This window comes from Centroberyx affinis, unplaced genomic scaffold, assembly GCF_046629955.1.
Source record: "Centroberyx affinis isolate AG114_WGS23_722 - 3 ecotype Tasmania unplaced genomic scaffold, CSIRO-AGI_Caff_v1 ptg001426l_1, whole genome shotgun sequence".
Classification (NCBI taxonomy): domain Eukaryota; kingdom Metazoa; phylum Chordata; class Actinopteri; order Beryciformes; family Berycidae; genus Centroberyx; species Centroberyx affinis.
The window spans coordinates 58533-79944 of record NW_027279903.1 but is presented as its reverse complement, the minus strand read 5'-3'; the positions used below and the strand labels follow the sequence as shown (position 1 = coordinate 79944).

Here is a 21412-nt window from a genome sequence, read left to right as displayed (position 1 = left end):
GTGGGCAAACAATAAAATCTTCAAATCAATCTACTTACACTTATATAACACTTGTCCTACTATGGTGGGTCTTGCACAGGAAACAACGAGTGACCACAATTAGGGTTGCAAAATTCCGGGAATTTTCAAAGTTGGAAACTTTCCATGGGAATTAACGGGAATTTATGGGAATAAACGGGAATAAACCAGGAATTTACAAAATTGAAGGTATGCTCTTAATAGGGAACTTAAATATAGTTGGGGAAAATATATTTTAGCATGATCCTGACTAAAACAACCAGATATCATGCAAGTACAGTTGAATATCTATGCTATTCCTCAATCACATGCACACATAGCACACTGCTTACTGCAGGGCTACAGAGGCCACGCCCCCTACATGCACTGTGCATTACTGTGCATTTTTGTTAATTTTTGAATGGGTTGGGTCGGGGGGATGAGTAATATTTAACTCAACATTCATGTTTTTGTTCTTCAATGAAAGAATTGATTGTTCAATAAAATGAAAATAAAATTTAACACTTGATAAAGTTCTACTTACAAATAAATCTGTTTTAATTGTATTATTTTGGATGGATGTCTGCTTATAACAAAACAAATATTTATGCTTGGATATGATACCTTTCCATTAAATTACCCTCAATTCCCAGTTAATTCCCATAAATTCCCATTAATTCCCATAAATTCCCATAATTCCCATGGAAAGTTTCCAATTTGGAATATTTCCAAAATTCCCCAGTTTAACTTCCCATGGAAATTAACCGGAAACTTTCCGGAAATTTACCGGAAATTTTCCACCCCTTTGCAACCCTAACCACAATGCATTCTGGGCAAGATGTGCACCTGAAGTCTAGATGAGTGGTTCTCAACCCGGTCCTCAAGTTCCACCTGTCCTGCGGGTGCTTTTAGCTCCGACTCTACTCACACCTGATTCAATTAAGGGCCATCAGGTGTGATTCTGTGATTCAAATAACTCTGTCCTCAAAAACTGAGCTGTTTTATAAGTGAATGTCTTGAGATGTATGAGAGAGCAGCTGTCAGCCAACACAAATTCCTCTCCACCTTTCACACCTGGTCATCACAGAGACTCTGCTTCTGCAACCCGGGTCGCTCTCAGGTTGCGTAACATTATCAGACCGTCGCTTCGTTCCAAAATACGGGCTCGGAACATACTACCGCACCCGCGTGAACGGAGAGGAGAGGTTTCCGGAAAGACGCGTTAATGACTGACGGGCTAATTGAGCGAGACGAGTCTTCACTTCATCAGCAAAAAACACCAGCGGTTCATTCTGAAAGAGCGTTTCCAAACTAATGACTCTGTGTTTCCTCCCTCTGTCACAGAAAACTCCTTCTTACCCGAGAGACATGGACTGGACAGACAGATAGACAGATAGAGAGATAGATAGACAGATAGAGAGATAGATAGACAGATAGATAGATAGATAGACAGATAGATAGATAGATAGATAGATAGACAGACAGACAGACAGACAGACAGATAGAGAGACAGACAGATAGATAGATAGATAGATAGACAGACAGACAGACAGACAGACAGACAGACAGACAGACAGACAGACAGACAGACAGACAGACAGATAGATAGATAGATAGATAGATAGATAGATAGATAGATAGATAGACATAAATAGATAGATAGATAGATAGGTAGACAGACAGATAGACAGATAGATAGATAGATAGATAGACAGACAGACAGATAGATAGATAGACAGATAGATAGAGAGATAGATAGACAGATAGATAGAGATAGATAGATAGACAGACAGACAGATAGATAGATAGATAGATAGATAGATAGACAGACAGACAGATAGATAGATAGACAGATAGATAGAGAGATAGATAGACAGATAGATAGACAGATAGATAGATAGATAGATAGACAGACAGATAGACAGATAGGTAGACAGACAGATAGACAGATAGGTAGACAGACAGATAGACAGATAGACAGACAGACAGACAGACACACAGACAGACAGATAGATAGATAGATAGATAGATAGAATCAGAGACAGAGGACAAATGAAGGAAACTCCAGCACACAAGAGGACTTCAGCTGAAGGAAGGAGCTAAGATGAAACCAGAGGAACATGAGCCGCTCCAGACGAGCCACAAATAGCCGCCGAGCATCATGGGCTTGAGCCAAGCCTCCAACGCCACGCCGGACGGCGCCCGTCCCAACGCCTCGTCCCCCCCGCCTTCGTCCTGCAGCATCGACGAATCCTACAAGTACGTCTTCCTGCCCGTCTGCTACTCCCTGACCTTCCTCTTCAGCCTGAGCCTGAACTCGGTGGTGCTGCTGCGCTCCTGCCGGCGCCGCGGCGGCTGCGGCGGCCGGGGGAGCGCGGGCGCGGGCGCGGGCGCGGCGCGGCGCTGGAACACCTCGCTCATCTACATGGTGAACCTGGCCACCACCGACCTGATGTACGGCCTGTCGCTGCCCTTCCTGGTGGCCAGCTACGTGCTGCGGGACCGCTGGGTGTTCGGGGACTTCATGTGCCGCCTGGTCCGCTTCCTGTTCTACTTCAACCTCTACTGCTCCATCTTCTTCCTCACCTGCATCTCCGTCCACAGGTAGGACTCAGGCTGGGGCTCGAGAGCATTTTACTGAATCTGAATCCAGTATTGAATCTGCTTATCAAATCCGAATCCTTTCAAATGCCTTATTGAATCTTTTTAGGTAATTTGTTTGTTCTCAGTTAAAAAAAACAGGAAGTGTTTTTATTGCACTCAGGAACAAAATAGCTTTCGGCATTGTTAATGAACACAACATAGTTATATATAACCTTCTATTTCAGTGCTTTTTTCACTTAGTGCAGCAACAAAATGTTCATGCAGCAGTTGTAAGTCACAACGCAACCAAATTATACATTTATTTATAGTACAATTATACATTGTGCCGATTATTTCAGATTTCAGACCCTATAACCAATCCTGAAACTAACGTGTGCTATGTGGAGATTTCCTTGAGACTTAATGATATAAACCAACATCCACACCAAGCGGCCAAAACCCCCGGTGGATTTTGAAGCCGATAAGGAAGTGGCGGCAGGCGGCCATTCCTCTAACGTCCGCTAGAGGATCCAAAAAGACTCCAAACTGTGTCCTTATGGCGATTTTCAAAATAATTGTGTCATCAATAGGATATAATGGTTCTAAAACACAGGGTTGTTTTCCTAGTGATTGACAGGTCGCCGAGTACGGACCAATAGCGGGCGGAGCTGCGGCTCTGTGGACCCTCGGCTTCACTCTGGCTGCTCCGGCTCCAAAAAATGGCGGCGATCGTAAACCCGATCTCTTTTGGCTTCAAAACTCTTCAGAAACTTGTGGGTGAAGAACACTCACTGCTCCATCTGTTGTTACAGTCTGTGATCCACACAGCAGCAGCTGTGTTGCTGGTTTCACCTCTTTTCTAAAGCTTGTTGTCAAAACTCGGACCGACTCAAAGTTCCTCCCGCTCCATTCAGTAGCTTTTACATTTTTTAAAACTAGCTCATCTCCTCCCTCACTGTTTGAAAGTGGCGCTCACCCCCTCCATTCCTAAAACAAATTCTCGTAATGGCGAAATTGATGAAGCGAGCGAGTAAACTTGTTAAACTAGTGAACTTGCTACCTGCCTCTTCTCTTGTCATTGTGTGACATGTGACCTTCAGCAGGAGAAAGATCTGGCAAAGTGAGACTGGTGACTGGTGACACTTCTCAGCAGTACAGTTAGCTTAGTTATTAGCCTTTATGCAGGTTCCATTACTGGATTTGTCTTTAGGGGCCTCCATAGTCCAGCAGCTTTGCTGTGTTTTATTTACAAATGTGTTGCGCGTTCTGTCAGCTAGTGGTTGGAAAATCACTTAGTGCAGCTTTAAGAACTAATCATTTAGCCAATGTCGACTAACTGTAGCTTCATGTTGAACTGACCGAAGATGAACTGGTTGCAGCGGCAAAAATGCAGAACTCTTACATTAATTTCATGCTGTGTAGATAAATGTTTAAGCGCAGGGCCTGTAGTCTCTTAAACTTGGTTTATGTTTAGTTCTGAGAGGTTTCAGACATGTTCTGAAGGTCAGAGGAGGCTTCTGTTTGGGGGCGATGCACTCTGGAAACGTGACTCTCCGAAACAGAAATGTCCGAACACGCCGCCCACTGCCGCAGCGATTGGCCAGATGTAATGATGTGTGAAGGGGGCTGAGAATGGAGGGAGCCGCAAATCCTCCTCAGAACAACATCCGGTAAGCTGCTGTGCAGACCGGCTGCCGGTCCTGCTCCTCTACAGCCATCGGAGGAATGATTCCTTTAGCAGCAGTGAAAGATGCTCCACTGCTCGCGTTGCGTTCGATGGCTGCTCCAAGATAAAAAATAGCCGAGGTTCAATTCTCGACGGCTGACGCACACGTTCTCCCTCATTGAAATAAAGTTGAATTGATTGTTTTCTGGTGTATCCATTCAAAAGTCAACGCTGGAGGTGGAGCTGGAGGTGGAGGTGGAGGTGGAGCTGGAGGTGGAGGTGGAGGTGGAGGTGGAGCTGGAGGTGGAGCTGGAGGTGGAGCTGGAGGTGGAGGTGGAGCTGGAGGTGGAGCTGGAGGTGGAGCTGGAGGTGGAGGTGGAGCTGGAGGTGGAGGTGGAGGTGGAGGTGGAGGTGGAGCTCTGACCTGAAGCTTTCAACTGTCAGGGAGACCGCAGAGGCTGCAGCAGCGTTCAGCCAGTGTTTCCCCAAGAATTTTATCTTACACTGCGGCATGATCCGGGGGAGAAACACTATAGCAGTTACTATAAGAAATGACTGAATGTATCAGCAACAAATTGCTCAATACTTGGACAGTTTACAACAGTTTTGTCAAATGAGCAATTAAATGTATTGTGAAATGTTTCTGACAGGAATCCAGTTCAGATCAGGACCCTCCTCCAGTAAAGGATTATGTTCCAACAGCAGGAACTGGACTGGACATTTTCAGCTGTTGGTCACATGAGCAGGTTAGCTAACGCCTCAGTTCAGCAGCTAAAACAGTTAGCTTCAGGTTTTGCTCACGGTTCAATAAATAAAAACTGAACCCGGGTCAACTTGAGCTGTTGGAACAATAAGCAAAACTAGATAACTGTGTTCACTGACCCAGAGGTAAAACTACGGTGACCAGACGTCCTGGTTTGTCCGGGATTGTCCCGGTTTCAAGATGGGAGTCCCGAGTCCCGACAAATATCTGTAAAACACTAAAATGTCCCGGTTTTCAACATTCACTACCAAATTGTCTTGGTTTTCACCACAATTAAAATAATAATAATAGTATTATACTTGTTTTCAGCGCTTACATAGACGTTTATCATGTTCTGTCCCGCTCAGTATTACCTAACCCAATCAAAAAACATAAACAATGCAGCACGCATCTGAATTCAAAACTGATTTGTCTGTATGTGTGTCAATCAATCAATGTGTTGTTGTCAGGCTGTTGCCTCTGACTCTGTGTCTCTGTCTGACAGAATCTGTCAGGATGCTAACGGTTAGCTGTCATGCCGAAGAGAAAGTCGGTCTTTTCTCAAGACTCCAGAAGGTTTTACTCTTTTCTTCATGATGTAGCCGGCAACCAAAATGCTGCATTCTGCACACACTGCAAGAGAATATTTTCGGTCACGCACGTTGGAAATGCCGACATAAAAGATCATATGAAGACGGCCAAACATAAGCGGTGGCTTAGCGGTGTTTTGTGTTTACTAGTGTTATTATACAGTTTTCTGTGGATTTTTGGAGACTAAACATCATTTTTGGTTTGCTGAGGCTCTGTCCATGGTGTTAAAGGTGCAGTCACTAGGTGTGCCAAGCGCTGAAATAATTGTCCCCCATCCTGATGAAAAGGCCTATGGTGCATAAGCAAATACATGTGCGGGTGCATGAACGTGCGGGACACTTAAGGGTCCCGGTTTGGGGGTTTGACAATGTGGTCACCCTGGGTAAAACCGTAGTTCACGCAGCAGACCGGAGGGAACAGTAACGGAGCTGTAGCTGTTTAAAGTGCCGAGCTGCACCAACAGGACACGTGCTGAGTAGCTCTGGCGTTACTTTCCACCATCAAACTACTTCCTTTTTCTAGTCTCTCCTCTCTCCTCCATCTGATTCTTTCCTGCTGGGGAAAATTAGTTTCTCTCACTTTTCCTGCACTGAGGTCCTTATTTCCATTTTAAGACATCGTGCTCATTTCATGAAATTTCAGGAGACGAGGCTCTACCCAGAATACTCAATTAGAGCTTCATTGGGACAAACGTGATGCCGTTTTGGCCGTGTGCCTTCCTCCTGTCTGAGGGTCTCAGGACCGGGTCTGAGGACACACAGCTGAAATATCAGTCAGTTTGTACCGAAAGAGTTCTGAGAAACCAGAGTGCATCAATCCCCTCTGTCATCCATTGGACTATTCTGGGTTTAGTTTTGTTTATTTGACATATCTGAAAAACACATAAAAACTAGAAGGGCACTCGGAGAGCGCAGACCTCCGCCAAGGTTCGTGCTATTATTGCTTGTTCGTGAGTCGGATCTGGATCCGCTCCAAAATTCAATGGGTTCTTTCTTGGCCCATGCTACACCCTTTCACAAAGTTTCATGAAAATCGGGCCAGTAGTTTTTTTTGTTCTGCTAACAGACAAACAAACAGACAAACAAACAAACGGCACCGAAAACATAAGCTCCTTGGTGGAGGTAACAAACCTATAACTTGTGTTGCGTGTATCTCTGATAAAATCAAGAACAACACAAAAAGTCCACAGACTTATTTCCATTGTGGTTCTCGGTTTAGTGAACAGGTGGGGCAGCATCAGATGTAAAACCATAAGTTTACTTAGAAAACATTATAGGGCCAAAATTGCAGAAGACAAATCCCCAAACCACAGTGCTGCAGAGTGACAGACTGAGAACCTGAGTCTGTTTATTTCTTTAAGCTGAACAGTAGAAGCCTAACAAAGAAGATCTTGATTACAGTGATAAATTTTGATGTGTCATTTTGGGAAGAGATGGACTGAACTCACCCTGATCCTCCCTCCTCAGGTACCTGGGCATCTGCCACCCGATGAGGACCATCACTCTGGAGAGCAAGCGGGCGGTGAAGGGAACCTGCGCTCTGGTCTGGGTGGTGGTCTTCATCCTCACCTGCCCCATCTTCAGGTTCGCCCAGACGGGCTACGTGGTGCGAGGAGGAGGAGGGGGGGGGAGCGACGGAGCGAACAGGACTGGGGTTCAGGAGCAGGAACGGGTCGTCGCTGGAGGCGGCGGCGGCGTTTCGGAGGGATACACGAACTGCTGGGACGACGCCATCGACAAGGAGTTCGACGACTACGTCCCGTACGGCATGGTCCTCCACCTGCTGGGCTTCTTCGTGCCCTTCGTCATCATCGCCTGGTGCTACTCCCAGGTGGTCAGGACGATATTTCAGACCTTGCGCTCCCCGCCGAGTTCGACGGAGGGCGGCGAGGAAGGTGCGGGCGGGGACGGGGCGGTGGAGGGGGGCAGGGAGAGAACCTCGGTCTCTATCTCCGGCTCCCAGTACTCGCACTACATCCGCCGGCGCCGGAAATCCATCAAGACCATCGTCACCATCACGCTGCTGTTCGCGCTCTGCTTCCTGCCCTTCCACGTCACCCGGACGCTGTTCCTGCTGCTGCGGCGCGGCCGGGTCGGCGGCTGCAGCGCCATCAAGGCCGTCTCCATCTGCTACAAAGTCACCCGGCCGCTGGCGTCCTGCAACGCCTGGCTCAACGCCCTGCTCTACTTCCTGACGGGGGATAAGGGCGCCCCCTGCTGCTGGCCGGTACGACCCGTCCTCCGCAGGGACCGCCGCCGCCGCAGCAGCTCCCTCTGGTGGCCGCTGAAGATCCTGAAGAGGGAGGGAGCGGGCGAGGACGAGCAGGAGGCGGGCGAGAAGGCCGAGAGGGCGACGACCGTGGAGAACGAGTCCAAGTCTTCGAGGGTGATCTTCTAGGAGGGTTTAGGGGGCTGTCGTTTCGTTTTTTGGGGGCATTTTTTGCCTTTACTAGAGAGAGACAGGAAAGACCGGGAGAGACAAACGTCCCGGGCCGGACTCGAACCCGGGACGTCTCTCCCACATGGAACGCACCCCGGACCACTGAGCCACCGCGACGCCCCCCCCCCCCCCCGCTATCATTTAAAAACACAGAAAATCCAGGCTGATGCACCAGGAAAATAAGTCCAAGTACTGAACATTTTTCTGCTGAGAGGTTCGACTGTCCGATGTGAGGTACTGGAGCGGTTCTGGGCGGCCTGTGACCGGAACATCGCCGGTTTGAATCCCATGACGGCTATCAAAATGAGGGTGGGGAAAGAGAGTGAAAAACTCCTTCATTTAACAGCTGCTGTAGCCCTTAAGCAAGGCACTAAATCCCAGACTCAATGGCCCAGAAGACAGTGGTCGTACTCGCGGCTGTTCGATTCTAGAAATTTTGGAATCAACTGCGATTCCGAGTATTGGGAATCAACTCCAAGAGTCGAGTCCAGACAAAATACCGCCACACTACCAATGTGTGTGGTGTAGAATTAGCCATTTTCTCAACAGTCAGTGCCAGTGTCTAACACCTGGTCTGAGCTCTGTTGCCAGGCAGACTTGAGCCACTTATCGAACCACCTTATCGCATAATCTCACCAGGAGTTTGGCTGTGGGATCCACTTGTACGTGCACATTTTCTGTAGACCGTGTGGAATCGACTCCTCAACTTCGGAGTCCATTCTCTCTTCCTAAATGCCTGGAATTGAAGAATCGATTCTTTTTGGACTCGACTCCCAGTCCTACTCGGCAGCTTCCGGGCGTCAGTGTGAAGCAGAGTTTCACTGAAGAAGAAGTCAATAATTACAAAAAGAAAGAAAGAGATGTTCACTTTGAAGTCTAACTTAATGTAAAACAACTTACAGCAGCCATTGTACCGACATGCACTTTGTGTCTGAATGTATTTTCTCTAAATGTGACATTATGCATGGATGGACATTTCTTTTTTGGACCTCAGTTCATTTGGACTGGTGTTTTGACGTTGTAACTTGATTAAAGTGTGTGTTGTTGACGTCGGCTCTGTGCCTCTGGCCTCGTTCATGGTTAACACACAGCGAAGACGAAGGGCTTGAAATTATTAGCCAGGTTAGTGATCGTCTCCGTTCATCTGGAGGAGACGCATCCGCTCGCCTTCTGACTGCGCACATTGTAAAAATAGCTGAAACTCACCTCATTCATAAAATAACAGGCACGCATTTTCTCTCTCTCTCTCTCTCTCTCTCTCTCACTCACACACACACACACACACACACACACACACACACACACACACAAACTGACCAAGTACCTATGGGGGGTGGAAGTAACAAAAAGTAATAAATTAAAACAAATGATTTGTAAATAATTGAATTTCATTGTTGTAATGATTTAATTTAGTATTTCAATGTTGAATGTTATTTATTTTATTTGATGCAACAATTAATATGATAGCATTTTATTCAACCCACCATTTAATTAGATAGCTGTTTAATCTCCATTCAGTGTTTCATTTATTATTTTTGCTACTTTCACCCCTCATATGTACCAATTTTATTGTCCATTCATTTGAAGAGGATTTCAATTTATAAAGCATGTTGCAGCTTTTTTTTTTGTTAATATTTTTATTGATTTTTCATGTTTTTATCCCACAGGAGGCATAAAAGATACAAAACACGTATATTTGAATGAATGTATATTTGAAGCGCAAACTCTTTGTTTGCGCTTTTGTCTAAACAGCATTATTAAGCTAAAATGAAAAAAATGTTGATGAATAATGTTAAATAGGCCTAGTTTAAAGTTTATACTGTGCTAATGGATATAGAAAATACTCTTCATTCTGCACTACATCATTACAATATGTAAATATGTAAAAAAAAAAAAAAAAAGATAACAAAAAAGAAACAGAAGGAGGTTGAAAACAAAAGGTACTTTTAATAAAGCTTAATGAGCACAAATAAGCACATAAAGGCTATATTACATGCTGCTGATATTAGCAGCATCTAACATCCTTCTGAAACATTTAGGAAAACTGAACTTTCTTTTTTCTCAAATGAGCTGTTTATTGTTTATTCTGTTATTCTGTTTATTCTGTTTTAATGTTGCAGTGTTTTCTCTTTTAACTGTGTCTTGCATGTAGTTTGATCCTTTCATGCCTGTTTCTCTCCAAGTTCTTGTTAATTTTTTTTTGTTTATGTTTTTTTTTTCTTTGGTATCGGGTGTATTGGCAGAAATTTTCCACATACATGAATATTAACATCACAAACGCTATGAACTGTGGGTAATTCCCTCAAGCAAAGTCTACAGAAATGCGGACTTGCTGAAAGTCTGCATAAAGGACTCATAAAGTCCTCCAGTGAGCCTCGCACACTGACCCATCTCACAGCGGGACGTCCTGAAGCCTGGAGGACTCGTCGGGAACGAGTCAGAGTCTGTGAGTCTGTGAGTGCGGACGCTGGGATTGGGCCAGACATCAGCATTTCGTGAGAGGTCAGAGGTCAGATGAACACCTTCAGCATCAGCGGCTTGTGATGATTCAAACAAGTCCAATGCAAAACAATGGAGAACATACATATAAAAATACATATTAAACACATATTACAGGGACCTGGCAGCTTGGCCACAGCTGCATTTGCAAATCAAACTGTTGCAGAAGGTGAAGACGTGAAGAAGAAGACAACCACCCACTGAGCAGCTCACATTACTGCTGAAACCATTGGTCGTTTAGTCAGAACACAGAAAACAAATCACAATTTTGATTCATTGTTTTAGTCATTTATATAAAAAAAACCATATACCAAACATTTTCTGGTTACAAATGTTCAGATTTGCTGCTTTTTCATTTGAAGAATCACTTTGGCTCTGGGAACTTGTGATGGGCATTTGTCATTATTTTTTTTACATTTTATACACTAAATGATTAATCGATTAATTGAAAAAATAATCAATAGATTAATCGATAATTAGTTGCAGCTCTAGTACAAATGCAAAGCGCTGCAGCACTTAGAGTGAATTAGTGAGAAGCTGCTTGAGAGGAAACCACGGCACTTAGTTACTTATCAGACGCTAAACTGACTTTATTAAGGCGGTCTATAAATCTATAAATATCCCAGGCACACTACATAAATAAAGTATTATTATTATTATCATTACTTATTTCAGCTGGAGCCTTCATCAGAATGTCATGATTCTGTCATTTCACTGATCATTTTGACATGGATCTTAAGAGTCTGATGGTGCTACTGAACACAGAGAATGTAGAAGAATGATGTTCTGATCAGTTTCTCTGTTCTCTCTCTGCCTGCAGCACAGACAGTCAGGGAGTTCTGGACAAAATCATCTGACAATAACAATATTCTCAGATTTGGGTTCGAGAGAAATCATCTCATCAAATGGGGGTCCAGGGCCTTAATTTGGACTAAATTAGGGTCCTCGATATGGAAAAGGTTGAGAATCACTTGGTCTAGTATTTTGAAGGAAAGTAAACTCCTCCTCCTCCTCCTCCTCCTCCTCCTCTCCTGCCCGTCACTCCCTCAGCTCCCACTGTGTGTCGCTGACCAGCCTGTAGTTGAGTTCCCTGTAGTCTTGCGGGTGGAGGCGTCTCTGCCTCCACACCTCCTCGTACAGGAGGCGCGTGACGGGCGGCAGCGGGGCGAAGCGGGCGCGGCGGGCGAGGGCGGAGCAGTAACTCCACTGCTCCTCCTGCAGCCTCAGCTGGTGCCGCGGCTCCACGCCTCGCTCCGCCCGCCCCGCCCGCTCCGCCCGCTCCCGCCGCACCTCCGCCTCCATGTCGGCCCGGGACGGCAGGGCCACCGAGCCGTCCAGCACGCCGAGAGCGAACTGCACCTGCGGGGGGGGGGGGATGGATGGACAGAATCCACTCTGACACTGATAACATCATCGGTCTGGGATGTTCAATGTATTCCAGGAGTTATTATTTTGTGATGAAGTGTTCCTACATTTCCCTGAATCAGCAAAAAAAAAAACCCTCCCCCCCCCCCCCACTCACCTGGCAGTGGAAGTTGGCGAAGGGGCAGATGCTCTTGCAGATGCCGATGATAAAGAGCGAGGGGAAGGCGGGCGGCGTCATGAAGCGGTAGAGCGGAGTCACCAGGTGGTCCCGGACCCGCAGGCCCAGCAGGTCCGGCCGGAGGAAGCGGAAGGTGAATCTGTATCCGGTGCAGAGCAGCAGAACGTCGGCGGCGCCCGCCGAGCCGTCCTGCAACCACAGCCGTTAGTTTTCATCTTAAAAATCTGAACTGAGTCGTCAGATTCTTAACAGCATTCCTGCACAATTACAATTTCAAAGTCCATACTTTTCTAGAACTTTATTTCTTGATTTGATTTTCAGATTTTGGTGCTAAGAATGATTATGCTGATACTCATCTTGCCCCAACTAACACCTTAATATATACAAAACATAACACCAACACCTACCACATCACTCACATTGATGAAGATTATTCTTCACATTGACAAATATCACAGCATGTGAGAAGAAAATGTGTAGCTGTATGCATGTCAGGACAGTAAAACCGTATTTTCCAGACTTTTCCAAACGCTTCTGTGCAATTTTTTGCAATCAATACCTGGAAATTGCCAAATGCTTTTTCCATACATTTCCAGACTGGTGTAGGAACCCAGTGTTAAGATTTAGTTTAGCTTGTAGATTTTTGAAAAGATTTAGTTTAGTTTGCATTGTTTATTTGGATTTGTTTTACTGTCACTTTCGCTATCCAAGTGATGAAGATCCCCTAACCCTCTGGATGAGTAAAGAGTCATAATGTGATGATGGTTGATCTGAACTCATCCACTACTACAGGATTCTCTCTTTAACCAAGGAAATATGGCAAAAGTAAAGAAAACTGAGAAGAATTCATGTTTTTATTTTCACTTTGATTTCATTTCCGTTCTGACACAGATAATAGCTAATAGATCATTTCAGTTGTTTTAGGTAAATTTCAGTTTTCATCAATTTTATATTCCAGATTTGTATTTCCATTTACTGAAGTTTTTCTCTGCCTGTCAATAAAAAGTATCACAAAGTAATATTCATTTTAGTTTAGTATAAAAAAACTAGTCTTAGTTGTAGCTGAATATAACCTGGGCTTGGTTTCAGTTTAGGTTAAGTATAATAATCTATTCCCTGATCTTAGTCTTAGTTTTAGTTAGGTTAACCAAGTCTTAGTGTTAGCTTTATTCTTGGTTCAATAATTAAATGTAAACAACCTAGACTTAGTTTAAAAGTTAAGTATAATAACCTAGTTTTACTTTAATAATGAACTATAATAAGTCTTAGTTTAATAGTTAAATATAATAACCGTTTAAATGTTAAGTATCTTAGTTTTAGTTTAACAATTAAGTATAATAACCTAGTCTTGGTTTAATAGTTAAGTATATTAAGCTAGTCTTAGTTTAAAAGTTAAGTATCTTAGTTTTAGTTTAACAATTAGTTTTAGTTTAACAATTAAGTATAAAAAACTAATCTTAGTTTAATAGTTAAGTATCTTAGTTTTAGTTTAACAATTAAGTAATAATAATTAACCATATAACCCAGTCTTAGTTCAATAGGTTGGGAGGCTGCAGCACAACTCCATAGCAGCCTTCTCCAAAACAACTGAAGTCAGTGGGGACCAGTTCTTCAGAGTTCCACAAAGACCTGCAGTATATTTACACCATCATTTAGTGCAAATCTGAACTACAGCTGATTGATTTGCAACAAATAATGGTGTATAGGTCTTTCTATTCACAGTGTGATTGTTTGTCTGTTTTTGTTTTGGAGCTCTAAAGAACAGGTCCCCATTGACTTCAGTTGTTTTGGAGAAGGCTGCTACCAAGTTGTGCTGCAGCCTCCCTGTGTGTTATATGGACTAACACATTTCACCTGAGTTTCATTTGGCATGAGGGGGAGGAGATGATGACAGAATTTTTATTTTTGGGTGAACTATTCCTTTAAGATAATCTTAGTCTCAGTCTTAGTTTCACCTGGAAGCGCAGGTGGCCGTCTTCCTCGACCGCAGTGACTGGAGCGGCTTGTTGAATCCCAGAGGGAAGAGGGAAGGTCAGGTTAGGATTACTGTGACTCAGAGTCACCTAGAGAGAGAGAGAGAGAGAGAGAGAGAGAGAGAGAGGGAGAGAGAGAGAGAGAGAGAGAGAGGGAGAGAGAGAGGAGAGAGAGGGGGGGAGAGAGAGAGAGAGAGAGAGAGAGAGAGAGAGAGAGAGAGAGAGAGAGAGAGAGACATTTTCCTTTAAAGTTGCTCTGTGTATAATTTTCCCATCAATAAATCATCAGCAGATTAACTTTGAAACAGTCTACTGACACCAGTAACATTGTTAGTTCTAGTGTTTCTTCACATTAAGACTACATTTCCCATCAGCCCTGTTGCTTCCTGCCCCCCCTCCCCCTCCCTGAAGAGGATCAACATGTTGGAACATCTTCCTTTCCCTCCTTCCACCATCTGCTGCCAGAAACTCAAAGCTTTAGCTCCGTTTGCTCTGGAAGAACAGAACCTCTTCCTGTTTTGTGCCGTAAAGCGATCCAGCAGATTTCCCTCCAGATCCACCAGGTGGAGAAACAATGGAGGATGCAGAGTAGAAGCCATTTATATTATTATACTAAGGTAGCAAAACTTTATTTGACAATGATATACTGATGTTTAAAATGCTACATGTAGCACCTTTACAATAATTCCACTTTAAACTGTCCTTTACAGGCAGAGGTTTTGGTGTTTTGGTACCTGGGCGTCGACTCCGGCCAGTTCTATGGAAATGTCGATTCCTGACGCTCCGGCTCCCAAAACCACCACCGAGCGTCCGGAGAAAGGCTCCGGATGTCTGTAGGAGTGACTGTGCAGCACCGTCCCTACAGACAGACAGACAGACAGACAGACAGGCAGACAGACAGACAGACAGGCAGACAGACAGACAGGGCCCTATTTAAACGATCCATGGCACATGGTCTAAAGCGCATGGCGCAAGTGCATTCAGGGCGTCCAAATCCAAATTGCTAGTTAAACGACGCACAATGTGGGCGCAAAGTAAGGTGCAAGGCGCAAAGGGGTTGTACTACCTCCCTTAATTAATCATAGGTGTGTTTTGGGCGTAACATGAACTCAACCAATCAGAGTCTCATCTCCCATTCCCTTTAAGAGCCAGGTGTGCTTGCACCTTGGTGCATTGCTATTTAAATGGCGGATTCAGCAAGTTGGAGAAACGAACGGTTTTCTGCAGAGGAAACGGATCTGCTCATGCGCGATGGTGATGTGTGTGTGTGTGTGTGCTGTGTGTCGGGTGAAGGTAAGATGCCTTTGCAGTTCATTTTCATGACTTCAGGGCTTTGCGTTTTACATATTTACTGTGTTGTTTTTCTTGGTTGCAGGTTGCGTATTTAGCAATTGGCAAGGTGTGATGATGGTTAACGGGACATGTATGTTGCACATTTGGCATTGCGTAATGGTGAGAGGGACACATAGTTTTTGGCATCTGGCATTGCGTAATGGTGAAAGCATATGGCAATTTGGCAACAAAATACAAGTCAGGAACAAAGTAAAGTGCAAATTTTCATAGTAGATGATCCTGTTTTTCTATTTTGCATGGTAACGTTGTGTGTGTGTTTCAGAGAGAGAGAGAGAGAGAGAGAGAGAGAGAGAGAGAGAGAGACGCATCTTACTATCTGAATAATGCGCCCTTTAAATAGCAGGAAAATACTGCGCCAGACTTTAGACCAGGTTTTTGTTGGTCAATGGCGCAATCGCTTTCCACTGCCTCAAGATAGCAATGCACCAACGATGCACCTGACCACACCTCATTTTAAGACCAACACACCCATGGGCGCACAGATGGGCGCAAGTACATTTGCTATTTAAACAACGTGGGCGCTGGGCGTGAAAATGACAACTGTGTCGGTCGGAAACTTGCAATGACACTTGTGCTGCGCTTTGCGCCGGGTGGAAGATAGGGCCCATAGACTTTAAAGCTGCAATAAGCAAAATTTTCTGACCACAAGAGGGAGACAAAAACAGGAGCAAATTTGTGACTAAACTCACAGTAAAGCTACTGTCAAACATTACAAAGCAGCATGCGTAACTGCTAACAGCTAAGCTAACCGTACCTGCTGAGGAGTCACCAGTCTCACTTTGACAGATTTTTTTACCTGCTGAAGGTCACATGTGCCATAATGACAAGTGAAGAGGCAGGTAGCAAGTTCACTACTTTAACAAGTTCACTAATTTAACAAGTTTAGCAAGTTCACTAGTTTAACAAGTTTACTAATTTAACAAGTTCACTAATTTAACAAGTTTACTAATTTAACAAGTTCAATAATTTAACAAGTTTACTAATTTAACAAGTTCACTAATTTAACAAGTTTAGCAAGTTCACTAGTTTAACAAGTTTACTAATTTAACAAGTTTAGCAAGTTCACTAGTTTAACAAGTTTAGCAAGTTCACAAGTTTACTAATTTAACAAGTTCACTAATTTAACAAGTTTAGCAAGTTCACTAGTTTAACAAGTTTAGCAAGTTCACAAGTTTACTAATTTAACAAGTTCACTAATTTAACAAGTTTAGCAAGTTCACTAGTTTAACAAGTTCACTAGTTTAACACGTTTACTAATTTAACAAGTTTAGCAAGTTCACTAGTTTAACAAGTTCACTAATTTAACAAGTTTACTAGTTTAAAAAGTTCACTAATTTAACAAGTTTAGCAAGTTCACTAGTTTAACAAGTTCACTAATTTAACAAGTTTACTAGTTTAACAAGTTCAGTAATTTTACAAGTTTAACAAAATCTTGCTTGATTGATTACAGCATTGAGAAAATGTGCAGGAATGGGAGGGGGTGAGCACCGCTTTAAAGCTAGTTTAAAAAAAAATGGTAAAGCTCCAGTAGGGAGTGGGAGGAGCTTCGTTCAGGACCGGAATTTCACAACAGCTTTAGAAAAGAGGTGAAAACCAGCAACACACCTGGATATTGGTTTATATCATTACGTCTCAAGGAAATCTCCACATAGCACACATTAGTTTCAGGATTTGTTAGAAGGTTTAATATCAGACCTGGGAGAAATTTGGGTCGACCGTCATCCACTACCTTTACGTATGGAGGCAAACTCAAAAAAAAAAATGGCATCTACACCAAAATGATCCTTAGATATGAGAGATGAGCAGAGCGGCAGAAGGTCCAACTCAAAGACGACAGCAGCTGGACTGAATGGAAAATCCATGATGTCGTTTCATACCGTTAGCTCATGTTAACAGGCAGCTACTTCAGGTTTTACATTTTGTGTTTTTATCTTATTTATGTAGCATTTTAGAAACAAACAGATTAATTAATTAATTGTACCTTTGAAGTTCTCTATCCCCGGGATGTTTGGGACGTGAGGGTCGGAGTAATGTCTGATGAGGGAGAAGAGAGAAAATCAGGGTCAGGACATCTACACCAGTGGTTCTCAACCTGGGGGTCGGAACCCACCGGGGGGTCGTGAGATGATTTATGGGATAGGAAAAAAGCATTTTCAACTTTACAAATGTATTATCATGTGCATTTTTTCTGATTTTTCTCAATTTTTTTGCTTTTTTTTTCTTGTGAATAACTGAATAGAGTTTAGAGTTTCTTTATTTACTATTACAAAATTCATATAGAAACAAAATAAACCATTCAAAAAAGAGGAAAAAAATCTAGATTATGCAGATGGAATACAAAAATCACTGGTGGAAACAACAAAAATCGAATGCATGATGGACAAGTGAGGGAGATGAATTCAAATGACTCTGGGCGCCGTCTCACCCGTTGCAGACGAAGACCGAGTCGAAGGTCTCCGTCTCCTGGGACCCCGTCTCGCTGGATGATGTCACCTCCCACGTCGTCCTCGTCTCCTCGCCCTCCGTCTCCATGACGACAGGCTTCACATCCTCCACCACCGTGTTGAACTGCCACACCGGACGGGAAAGATTGATTGATTTAATTGATTATGTTTCACTCACTTTGACCTATGACCCCAAACTTGTGGTCTGGAGTGTTCATTAAAACTAATGGACTGGATCAACATTTGGGATCATCAAGTATTTACTGAACAGAAGTTTGGGAAGTAAGTTCCTTCAATCCCAACCGCTGGTTAATAAAACCAATTCTAAATATAATCAAGGTTATAATTTGCCTGCCAAAAACATGCTATCTCATAATTTTGAGATAGTATCTCATAAATATGACTTAGCGTCTCATAATTATGAGATACAAAGTCATACTATTGAGAAAAAAATCTCACTTGATGATGAAAAAAAAAACAATGCGCAAGATTTTTTTTTAACAGATGGCGGAAACAGGCTTCCATAAAATCAAGCAGCGGTCTGGAGACCAGCCGGTGGACGGCTTACCCGGATGTGCGGCCCGATGCTGTGGCTCCTGCAGTAACTCTCCAGGTACCGCTGCACTTCCTGGTGGGGCAGGAAGCTGGGCAGCTGGGGGTCAAAGGGGAAGTCAGGGAACATCATCACCTCTTTGGGCAGGTTGGTCCTGGGGAGGGGGGGGGGGGGTCAGGTGTGAATGTAATCCAGCTAAGTCATATCTCTTGTTTGTTTACTGTTGTGCACAAATTGCAGAAGGAGTAAAATCTGAAATACTTGGCATTTACATAAGGGTTAAAACATACACTGTTGTTGTTGTTGTTGTTGTTGTTAGCTTCAATATACAATTAAAAAAAAATAGAAAAAAAAATAGAAACACGGATTGAGTAAGAATATATAAAACAACATTAGCTGGTATTGACTCTGGAATTTTTAATTTATCGGCTTGGTTAAATAAGGAATGGCAGATTTGGAATAATGTTTGAATAAATAATGTTTGAATAAAGGTGGAAAAAAGAAACACGATTATACATATAAAGACAGGGAGAGTCAGGGAACAGCAGAACTGGTTAGGGAGACTTTCCTGTAATGATAAAGTCACAGGTTTGATCCCTGCAGCAGCCAATGTGTCTGTTAACAGCTAAATGTGAAGAATCTGTCAATATCTTTATCTAATTTTATAGCTACAACAAAATCAATCTTAATAGAAAATAAATCTGCACAACATGGTGGAAAGATTGAGACCTCAAATTAAGATAATTTAAGACATTTGCAGACTTTTTAAGGACCTGCAGACACTCTGGTTTGGGGTAAAAGTGTCCTCCAAACGGCAGATATTTAATACTGACTGTCACACACACACACACACACACACACACACACACACACACACACACAGTCCTGTCTGTACCTGAGGTTTCTGTACATGCTGCTGTGGACGGGCTGGCCGTTGTCGTGCGTCCCGACGCGCTCCTCGTACACCCAGGTCCCGCCGACGCGCCCGCCGAGCTCGTACAGCACGGGGGGGGCGAAGGTCCCGGGCCGGGCCAGGAGGTGCCGGGCGGCGCAGAGCCCGGCCGCCCCGGCGCCCACCACCGCCACCCGCAGCACGCCCATCCTCACCGGCCTGACACACACACACAGAGAGAGACAGACTGGAGTTAGACATACAGCCAGCTGTCTACAGGAGGCTTGGGCGATATACAGTTTAATACTGCGACACTGTCCCGCCAAAATATCGCAATATACAATATTATTGTGCGGGGTGGGGGGTGGGGGGCGACTTGAAATAACAGTAATGAAACCCACTGTATTGTAGAATCAGAGTTTGTTTTGGGGGTTTTTTAAGAATAGAGGGGGAAGAAGATTTCTCTTTCCCTGGGAGTCTTTCCTCTTTCCTCTAGTGAGCTGCAGAGAAGCATGCTAACTTTGCCACCTGTCTGTTCCACATCCACCTTCAGACTGAGGCTGAACGATTTTGAAAAAATATCTAATTGCGATTATTTTGACTGATATTGCAATTGTGATATGATTTGCGATATTAGAGGGAATGCTGCAGCTCCCAGCAATTAACCACTACCTGACCAACCAGCTTTCCTCCAGGTAAACACTTTAAGTGGTTTAAATGGTTTCATCTAAACTAGTTTCAGCTAAAGACTCAGCACCAAACCAAACACTTTCAAATTAAACACAGATTTAACTAAAACTGAAAGACAGCACAGTAACAAACAGATAGTTCTGCTGGATCCCAACAGAAAGTTTTCTACCCAACAAAACAACGGCCATTTGGTGTAAAATGACAAATTTGTCATTACAACAATGATTATTTTGTTTTTTTACTATCCTACCACTAGTAGATTACAGGTTTGTAAGTTTAACAGTTTGCACAGTTGTGTGATCACATGCTTTCAGTGACCTTCCTCTTCACCAATAATAACTGACACAGTAATAAACTCCACAGGCAAGAGTGAGAAATCTACATTCACTTTTCTATTAAAGGAAGAGCAGCCAGTCAGGACAGTGAGGCATGAACTAAATTAATTTGTAATCTAGCTGTGAATGTACAGCAACTGCAGCAGTCTGGACTTTGACCCACAGACTCAACATGGCAGCCTGACACAAGGTCCAGGATCTGGAGACCTGCTTGGGTTTCTGTGCAGACTTCAGTGACATGAAGAAGTTTTCAGTGTTATGAACAGAACACAGGTGAACGGGCTTCTCATTCTCATTTGGGAAAAGCTTTCATCACAAACTGACCCTTTCCTCTCTGTTTAAGCTCAGTGTTTGGCTAAAATCTCCAGTGAGATAAAGGTGAAGGTTAAATTTAGGCTTAGGTCAACTTTTTGTGCCCAGGGATGATGCACTGCGCATGCCTGCTGAGACGCCGCATTACATGCTTTCATTGTAAATCTAATACATTGTAAACTTTACAGATGAAATGTTAAGTCTGTCTCTATATTATGCTTGGAATAATCAGTAGTTACCGAGAAACGTCAGCGCTGTCCCCGTCCATCATCATCACACCTCCTGGATCCTCCTCTGGTCATTCAGTCAGGAGACGCTCGATTTTACGGCATTTCGCCCGGATTACGTCAGGGGGGGGCGGGTTTGTTTATGTAGCGCGTGCTAGTGGGTTGTTGTTGGTCATCTCGCGCAAGCAAGCGAGATAACCAACAACCGGTAGATGGAAAGACCCATGTTTAACGTTAAGGCGGTTTCTGTCAAGTTTTCAGTGTAAATCTAAACTTGTGCCACTGTCAGCGCGAGACACTTTCCGAACGAGCACCAAACTCCATTCAAAAAATATGACAGTTTTGTATCTTGACTATCGATAAAGGTAAAATACACTTTAATGCACGGCTTTCTGAAACTTCACGAGCCTCGGGTCAGTTCGGCACACATCGGGACCACCAAGCAGCACTTACTCCAATAAAATATTAACGTTTAGGATTGGTTCGCCCGTTAGCTAGCCTATATTCCTGCAATCCTCTTCCACCAAGATAACGTTAACGAGCAGAGTGAATGTGATTTTATTGAAACATGTT

The 21412-nt window shown here is 43.7% G+C and overlaps 2 protein-coding genes across 2 annotated transcripts; one reads left to right on the top strand and one right to left on the bottom strand.

Annotated features, from left to right (window-relative positions):
- The first annotated feature begins 2158 nt into the window (after positions 1 to 2158).
- On the top strand, positions 2159 to 7976 carry LOC139650021 (P2Y purinoceptor 3). The gene is made up of 2 exons (XM_071526552.1): positions 2159 to 2601; positions 7046 to 7976. Exons 1-2 carry the CDS (start codon positions 2159 to 2161, stop codon positions 7974 to 7976), a joined length of 1374 nt encoding a protein of 457 aa, XP_071382653.1.
- Positions 7977 to 9945: 1969 nt separating this feature from the next.
- LOC139650019 (uncharacterized) lies at positions 9946 to 20969 on the bottom strand. The gene is made up of 9 exons (XM_071526550.1): positions 20852 to 20969; positions 19279 to 19494; positions 18399 to 18537; positions 17812 to 17954; positions 17368 to 17420; positions 14768 to 14892; positions 14016 to 14123; positions 12040 to 12249; positions 9946 to 11876 (listed from the first exon to the last, which is right to left on the bottom strand). The coding sequence occupies exons 1-9, from the start codon at positions 20884 to 20886 to the stop codon at positions 11556 to 11558; spliced, it is 1350 nt and encodes a 449-aa protein (XP_071382651.1). The 5' UTR covers positions 20887 to 20969; the 3' UTR covers positions 9946 to 11555.
- Positions 20970 to 21412: the final 443 nt, after the last annotated feature.